This window comes from Medicago sativa, chromosome 1 (assembly GCF_051527215.1).
Source record: "Medicago sativa cultivar Bolivia chromosome 1, Bolivia_mono, whole genome shotgun sequence".
Lineage (NCBI taxonomy): Eukaryota > Viridiplantae > Streptophyta > Magnoliopsida > Fabales > Fabaceae > Medicago > Medicago sativa.
The window spans coordinates 19,204,621-19,213,531 of NC_140749.1; the positions used below are offsets into that span (position 1 = coordinate 19,204,621).

At 39.1% G+C, this 8,911-nt stretch overlaps 1 protein-coding gene across 1 annotated transcript; it reads right to left on the minus strand.

The window, feature by feature from the left end:
* Positions 1-7,299: 7,299 nt before the first annotated feature.
* LOC146953386 (uncharacterized) lies at positions 7,300-8,121 on the minus strand. Its single transcript, XM_085741449.1, has one exon. It carries the CDS (start codon positions 8,119-8,121, stop codon positions 7,300-7,302), a length of 822 nt encoding a protein of 273 aa, XP_085597575.1.
* Positions 8,122-8,911: the final 790 nt, after the last annotated feature.

Genomic DNA, 8,911 nt, shown 5'->3' on the forward strand with positions numbered 1-8,911 from the left:
GGTGTTAGGCACCCGCGTCGTTCACGGTACTCCGTGAGAACCTCTTTCTAACTTTATTTTATTTGAAAATTTATTGATTAAAGTATGAGTGAAAGAATGGAGGGAGAAGAAGTTTGGAGTTTTGGTTATTTTTATTTGATTGATTTGAAAGGAATAAAGCCTCTGCCTACGTACCCTTAAAAGGGATCAAAACCACCGTAGTTCACTCTTATAAAAAGTATTTTTTTGTGGGTTAGGTTGATTTTAATTATTTTTTGAAAAAAAGGGTTTTCAAGAAGGAGATTGAGGGGCCTCAAGGCACTAGAAAAAATAGAAGTGAGGTTGTTTCATTTTATTTAAGAAATTGAGTCTAAGTTTAATTAAAGTTCAATTAGGAATTTGATTAAGAAAATAAAGGGAAAAATCACTTGGATTTGGATCCAAGGTTTATTTATGAAAATAATTTGACTTTTGCTTATTTAATTTTTGGAATGAAAAAAAGGTTTTACTAAACTAATAGTAAATTGGCGTAACGATGCAAAAAGTAAAGCAAGCATGGATAAAATGGTGTAGTGTCGGTGCTTGTGTCGGTGTGTGCAATTACTAAGCTATTACATACCATTCCTAAATGCAAAGCCCACAACAAATTACATCATTCCCCTAATTATACATACTAAAAATTATGGGGCTTTGCAATAGGAAAAAAAATGAATAGATACCAAAATTTAAAGCAAGCATGATTAAATGAGATATAGAGAAAGTTAAAAGCATCAAATACTAAAATGCAATGCAATGATAAGGCATAAAATAAAGCAAGATGCACATGTAAAAAAAATGCACAAGCCACTAAAAATGCATGATATAAAGCTTTAAAGCCAAAAAACAAACTAATAAAAAATAATAGACAATATGGAAATTAATGCTTTAAAAATGGATGAGGCAATGTTAATTGAAAGGAAATTAAAGGAAACATGCATGAGATTGTTTAAAAGATTTGTAAAATAAAGCAAGTAATGCAGGGGGTACACTTAGCAAAACAGTAGAAACAAAGAGAGAAAGCAATTGGGCTTGAACAAGCCTGCTGGGTTTGGGTTACTGGATCTTGGATGGGTTGAACCGGATCCATGTAGTGGGTTATGGGTTATTGGCTCAGACTGGATAGATCTAGACCATCTGATGAATCTGAAGGTCCAGATCTAATCACAGGATGCTTCATCACAGCCGCAGATAACAATCAAAGGGTTAAAATAACGATCAAAGGGTTTAAAAGACGAGAGAGCACGGTATGAGTTAGAGAGCGTATCACATTGGATAAAATGAAAGGAAAGGAGTATAAAAACGTTGTTGTTGTCATTTCCTTCATTTTAACCAACGAATCCTCTCTCTAAAACTCAAAGAAAAAAAGCTCTCCCTTCTCTCTAGTTTCAGTTCATCGGAGAAGAAGAAGAGGTGGCGGCCGGAGCTGCTCCGACGCGGTGGTCAGCCGGAGAGCCGCCGCGTCGGAGCTTTTTTTTTAATTTTTTTCCAAAATTTTTATATCAAAAGCTCCGTCTCCTTCTCCTCTATTCAAATCCGGTATTAGATTTTCAAAACAAACCACATACAAGCCTAGATCTAGAAGTGAAGTTTGGAAAAGAAAGTTACCGAAACGGAAGAATCGCGGACTGATCCGCCTCTCTACTCTGGTTTTGACTTGTTCTTCTCTCGGTTCCGCTTCTCCTTCACGTTCGGTTTGGATCTGCTCTTTATACCGGTTCGTTCACCTTCTTCTCAAATCAGTTCAGTTTGATGCTTGTTGGTGATGCTGCAGCTTGGTTATTGTAGTGTTGCGATTCTACCACTGTTGTTCACGGAGGATCTACAGTTGTTGCTTGAATTCGAGAAGGAGCAAGAAGAAAAAAAATGTGTGTCGATTTGGTTTATGTGCTGGTAAGTACCAAAATCGGTTTGGTCATGGTGTTTAGATCAATTTTGGATTGGGTGATAGTGTTGAAGTTATTGAGGAAGTTTTCTGGAAAAAAAAATGAGGATGAAGGTTTATGATGAATATGCAAGAACATTCATATTTTTATTTTTTATTTTTGTTGTTTGATTTTGAAAAGTGTAAAAAAGTAATGGATTAGGGTTTGTGATTGTAATCGCTGCTGCTGTCAGAGTCCGTCCAGTCAGTGTCATAAATGATGTATTTATACTGTGTAAAATAGGGTTTGCAGATGAATTCAGATGATGTGTCCCTTTTCAATTTGGACCAAAGTACCCTTGCTGGATCAGACTTGGACAAAAACCAATTAAGGACCAATACGACTAAGCCACCTGGACTAGGACTAAAGACTTCTTTGGATATAAAAAACTAAAACTTAAAACGCAAAAATAATTAAAAAGGAAATTACATGTCACGTGAGTGACAAAACAAAATAAAGAAATAAAAATAAAAGGAAAATTATAAACAAAAATGGAAGAAGAAGAAAAAGGAAACAAATAAAACGTAAAGTAAAAAAAGAAACTAAATAAAGGGAATTAATAAAAAATAAAGATGACATAAATGAAATAATAGAATGCAAAAACTGCCTCTTTCAGAAACCAAATGAGGTATTTTAAAATACCTCTCTGCCGAAATTTCGTCTGAGACGACAAAATTACTCGGCGTTTTAAAATACGAAAAAACTTAAAAACAAAGAAAAGTGGTCAAAATTTGGGGTATGACAGATGCCCCTATTTAAGTTTCTTCGTCACGATGATTTGAAAGAAGACTTTTAAATCGATGGGTCGAAGAGACTTAAATACTAAGTACACCGAATTTTGACCAGTTGAAAAGCTGAGAATGCGATGAATACAATGATATGAATGCATGCGATGCGAGTATGAATGCAAAGACGACGAAAATAAACTGACTGGGGAACAAACTTGATAAGTATCACTGGGGAGATAAAGCTTGTCTATTACCAACTGCCGTGGTAAAGACGAACATACAGAAGATAAAGCTTGAACACATAAAGCTCAGACGGAAGATAAAGGTTGGATTGAAGATAAAGCTCAGACGGAAGATAAAGCTTGAGACGGAAAATAAAGGTTAAGACGGAAAGTAAAGCTTGTCCATTACCAACAGCCCGTGGTAAGGACGAAAGTACAGAAGATAAAGCTTGTCTATACCAATTAGTATTGACAAAGTGATTATTGGATGGGATCTACCACTTGAACACAAGCTGGGGATGACATATTAAGGGAATGACAGGTAAACACGAGCTGTCCGTGGTTTGGGACTGACCATCTGAAGCAAAACAAACGTTTGCGAGAATCCACTTAGCTTTTGATGAAGGGTTTGCGAGAATCAACTCGGCTTTTGACGAAATGTTTGCGAGAATCCACTCGGCTTTTGACGAAATGTTTGCGAGAATCAACTCGGCTTTTGATGAAAGGTTTGCGAGAATCCACTCGGCTTTTGATGAACGGTTTGCGAGAATCCACTCGGCTTTTGATGAACGGTTTGCGAGGATACACTCGGCTTTTGATGAACGGTTTGCGAGAATCCACTCGGCTTTTGATGAACGGTTTGCGAGGATACACTCGGCTTTTGATGAAAGGTTTGCGAGGATACACTCGGCTTTTGATGAAAGGTTTGCGAGGATACACTCGGCTTTTGATGAAAGGTTTGCGAGGATACACTCGGCTTTTGATGAAAGGTTTGCGAGAAAACACTCGGCTTTTGATGAAAGGTTTGCGAGGATACACTCGGCTTTTGATGAAAGGTTTGCGAGGATACACTCGGCTTTTGATGAAAGGTTTGCGAGGATACACTCGGCTTTTGATGAAAGGTTTGCGAGGATACACTCGGCTTTTGATGAAAGTTGGCCAGAATCTACTGGGCTTGGTAAGAGTTCGCCGGAATCCACCGGGCTTACAATGAATGACATCCCTGGACTAGACACGCTAGGGTAGACGCTTTTATGAGATACAGTTGAAATAAGACACGAGGTGGTAAATGCAATCATGTATAAATGATATTTGTATGCAAGCAATATGTGCATGAATGTTTATATGCATGAATATATGTATGAATGAATGTATGAATGTATGACTGTATATGACAGGTGAACTTGATGAAACAAAAGAGGATAGGCAAGATGAGAGATGGACCGACACCGCAGTACAACCACTCGGCAATCTTCATTGGGGATAACATTACTGGAGATGAGTTAAACACTGTCAGGGTAAAGCTCATACTCAGACCACTGGTGGGGGAACAACCCATAACCACACCACTGAAGGGAGAATGCCCCATAATCAAACCGCTTGGAGACAGAATGCCCCATAATCAAACCACTTGAGGGGAGAAAGCCCAATAATCAATCGTCTTGGGGAAACAGCTCATCAATCAACAATTTGGCAGAAGTCGCCATCTCTAAGGGATAAAATGCATCAAACAAGCCACAGATGGGAGACACCGTCAATTAAACCATAGGCAGGAGTCGCCATTCATCAAATCACCGGCAAAAGTCGCTATTTCTTGGGATGAAACCCATCAATCAATCATTCTGGCAGAAGTCGCCATTTGTAAGCAAACACAAAGTGCTTTCTTTCCATTCGACCCACTTGAACTGTGATGCCTCTGTCCTTATTTTCTTTTTCATTTTTTTTTTGTATATATTTTTTGAATCCCTAACTTTTTCCTGGATCGCCCTTTCGGGTTTTCAATCCACCGGGAATATACTTTTTTTGTTTGCCCCTAATTTTTGCCTGGACCGCCCTTTCGGGTTTTCAATCCACCGGGACGCTCATTTTTGGCTTAAGCCGCCCTTTCGGGTTTTCGACTTAGCGAGCTCTTTTTTTTTTGTATATTTTTTTTTTGACAGAGGTCATCTCACAGCTTTTGGTCATGCTTACCCTGCAGAGTTTAACTGCCCTTGAGACAAATGTTGATGTATGTTTCTACTACTCATAAGTTCAAAGAAGATGTACCTGTTGTTTATGCTTTTCAAAAGACATTAAAAAAGTTTTAAATTTTTGCTTTGAGTATTCACATCAAAAATAGAAGAAAATTATGCAAGCAGAATAACTGAGAATTTCAAATAAATGGGCACAGGCTCAAATTAGATGTAAAGGAGTGGTGACCTGCCAAAGGCGTGGTTCCACAGATTTTAAAAAGTTTGGAAAATGGTAATTATATGGAAAAGGTACGTTGAACACAATAACCATTGTGCCCCCTAACAACTTTGAATTCCACTGTTCCGAGTCTTTGACCTGCAGATGCTTTATATCGGGAGTCCTTTGACAGTTAAGATGCCCCAGATGAATCATACTTGATTTGATGAAGATGCCTTGCCATAAGTCGGAAGTCTTTTGACGACTGGAATGCCCCAAGTGAGTCATGTCCGACCAGATGCAGTTACTTTGTTATAATCCTTAACTTTTGCATAGGTTGCCCTTGCGGGTTTCAACCTATCAGGATAAACACATTTTTCTTTTTTTTTCTTTTTTTTTTGTCTCTAACTTTTGCATGGACCGCCCTTTCGGGTTTTCAATCCATCGAGACGCTCTTTTTTGCCTAAGCCGCTTTTTCAAGTTTGCGACTTATCGAGCTGATTTTTTATTTTCTTTCTTCATGTCTCTAATTTTTGCATGGACCGCCCTTTCGGGTTTTCAATCCATCGAGACGCTCTTTTTTGCCTAAGCCGCTTTTTCAAGTTTGCGACTTATCGAGCTTTTCATTTTAACAAAGTATTTCTTGACTGCATCGGTATTCACAGGACATACAAGTTTGTCACCATGCTTTTGTGATTAGGCATTCCTTTGCTCCTGGAATCAGGTAACATATTTTTTTTTTTTTTTTGAGCACAAAGCCACCTTCTTGATATTCATGGGGACGAGCCTTCTTTGTTGGCTATTTGATATAACTGTATGTGGCGCACGATGATAACACTTTTGAATTCTATCAAGCTTTGTTTTCATTGGAGCCTCCGTTGACAGGACTTTGACCTCCATGTGGGGGCACTGCCTTTATACTGCATACTGAGGGATGGTGGGGGGGGGTTGCCCCTGCTAAAGTGTGCACTTGAAGTACAATATTCTTGCGAGGCAGATGGAAACGTCTCGTGCCAGTCTTTGCCTATGAAAGTCCTCTTCAGAACAATCTTTCTTGATATTTGTAGCTTCAATGGCCAAGATGCCCCAGTAGGCGATAAATCTTATTGGAAACTTCTTCATGATCCCTTTTTCAGCCTCAGACACAAGGAACTCAAAGTCAAGAGAGAGTACCGGGTTTAAGTGTTCAACGGGTTTATTAATTCATGATTTGATTATTGATATAGACATTATGATTATGCAGATATGTGAAAATGATTTAAAGAAAAATAATTTTTGGTTTTTTGTATTACCATTTTTCCAGAAAAAGCACAAAATAAAAATAAAGTCGGGATCAAAGCGACTTTTTTAAATGATGAAAATACATAAAGCAAAAAGCCCTAAACAAGTTCACTTTCGTCTCGGGTAGGACGAAAGGATTTTTTTTGAAAAACATAAAGCAACAAACAAACATATTAATTAAACAGATGAGTAGTAGAAAGAAACATCAGCAAAGACACAATTGCAGCTAAACATTCAATGCATCAACATCAGGTTCCAAGATCCGATAGCGGATTAACTTGCATATTCCAATTCAAACTCTTCAAAAGGTATGAGATTTTTCTGGATCAACTTCTGAACTATCTTCTGTAACGCACAACAGTGCTCAATATCATGACCTGGTGCCCCTTGATGGAAAGCACAAAAGAGGTCGGGCCTATGCGGGGCTGACAATTTTGCTGGCATTGGCAGAGGTGCCTTGGGAGAGACCAAATTCCTTTCAAGCAACTTTGGAAACAACTCTGCATACGTCATGGGAATAGGGTCAATCTGTTTCCTTGAAATGCGTTGTCGATGTTGTTGTGGATATTGCTGAAACTGGGGTTGATAACCCGAACTTTGCGGAGCATTTGTGACAGGCATAATAGCGGCCACAGGATGATAAGCCAGATACTGTTGTTGAGGCTGAATTTCTGCCACACTCATTTCCTGGTCTTCCTCTTCTGAACCGTTAGTGGGAACAACTTCTTTGATCAAATGTCCTTTTCGAACCCAATCTTCAATACGCATGCCCGCGGTCATCACATCCGCGAAATCGCCGGATGAACTTGCAAGCATATGCTCAAAATAGAACGGATCCAGTGTTTCCCGGAAAATCTCGGTCAACTCTTTCTCTTCTAGACGTGGACGAACCTGTTCAGCGAAATCTCTCCAACGTTGGGCATAAGCTTTGAAGGATTCATTATCATTCTGAGTCATGGCCTATAGTTCCTTTCTGTTTGGGGCCAAGTGCAAGTTGTAGTTATACCGCTGAACGAAAGCCTCACACAAATCACTGAAAGTTTTGATATCATCCTTGCTCAGACTCATATACCATATCAGTGCGGCACCAGTCAAACTATCTTGGAAACAGTAGATAAGGAGCTCATCATTGCCTACTTGAGCAGACATCTTTCTCACGTACATTACCAAATGAAGCTCAGGGCAAATGTTCCCTTTGTATTTCTCAAAATCAGGGACCTTGAATTTGGGTGGTATCACGACATTGGGAACCAAGCAAAGATCACAAGCATTTTTCCCAAACAGTTCTTTCCCACGAAGAGCTTTCAATTCCAACTGTATTCTGTCAAACTTTTCTTCCAATTCAGCTATCCGGTCGTATGCAACCACATTTTCTGAGTGATAGATTGGCCCAGGGCCTTGCTGAGTAGTATGAATCAACGGTGATGAGTAGGTCATAGCAGCTTGAGGGATCAAAGAGCCCGATTGAGGGATAGGCATTGTCTGTTGCACAAAAGGAGCTTGAACCTTAGAGACACCATGACGGAATACTTCACCAGAACTTAAGGGTGTGCTCCAGAGATAACCTTCAAGCATTGCATGTTGAGGAGTACTAGCAAACACTGTTGAAATCGGAGTTGTGGAAGCAACCGTCTGAGCTTGAGTACTGACAATAGGAAGAGATGATGGTTGACTCTGTGCAACCGTAATCAAAGACACTAAGTTCCTCAAAATCTCATTTTCGGCCCGGAGGGTTGTCACCTCTTCACGAAGCTTGTGGTTCTCTTGTTCAAAATGATCCATTCTGATTTGCCTGAGTGTTGTAGATACGAGTAGACTGATGGATTGACCTTTTATTGAGAAGACACAATGTGAGACACTGAGTAGAAACTATGGATGCAAAGTGATGCATGATATGTTTATGCAAAAATATACATTTTTTTGTTGAAGGACTTATCGAAGCTAATCTGTAAACATTGTAGAGGAACAGGGTTTCGTTTGAAAATTGTAAAGATATCGCAATCGGTTCCTTTTTCAAGAGGTAAGAACGAAACCAAGGACGAAGTTCTTTAACAAAAGCAAAGGCTTAGTTAAGATTTTTTTGAAATTGTATTGCTTGGTGTTCATTCTTACAAGGTCCATTCCTTTGATGTTTACAAATAACTTGGCTAAGTCCTTCAATTTTTGATGAAAAAAAGGTTTATGAATGAATGCATGTATGCATGATTATGCTAGAATACATAGAATACATGATGAGGTTTAAGTTCCACAAAGTTGGAGTTTAGGGATCACAACGCCATTTGGTAAGGACTATGGTTTCCATTTGCACATGTAACAAGAGTTCTACCAAGGTTCCCAAATTACAACTACCCTTATGAATTTATCGGTGCGTAGGAATGCTCCTAGTCCAATATCATCCATAAGGAAGTCTAGTTTGAGTGTAGTATCGCGTGACAACTAAAGTCAAGAATGCTCTTGATTCAGTCTCCGCACTACGTCCTAAAAAGGCCAAGTGGGGTTAAGGGTTACTAAGGTCCACAGCTTCACCGGACACTCACATTGAAAGTAATAACGCCAACACGAATGCTCATGT

What these genes read in the sequence shown, in the direction of transcription:
- LOC146953386 (XM_085741449.1), bottom strand. Translation starts at nt 8,121, where the DNA reads ATGGATCATTTTGAACAAGAGAACCACAAGCTTCGTGAAGAGGTGACA.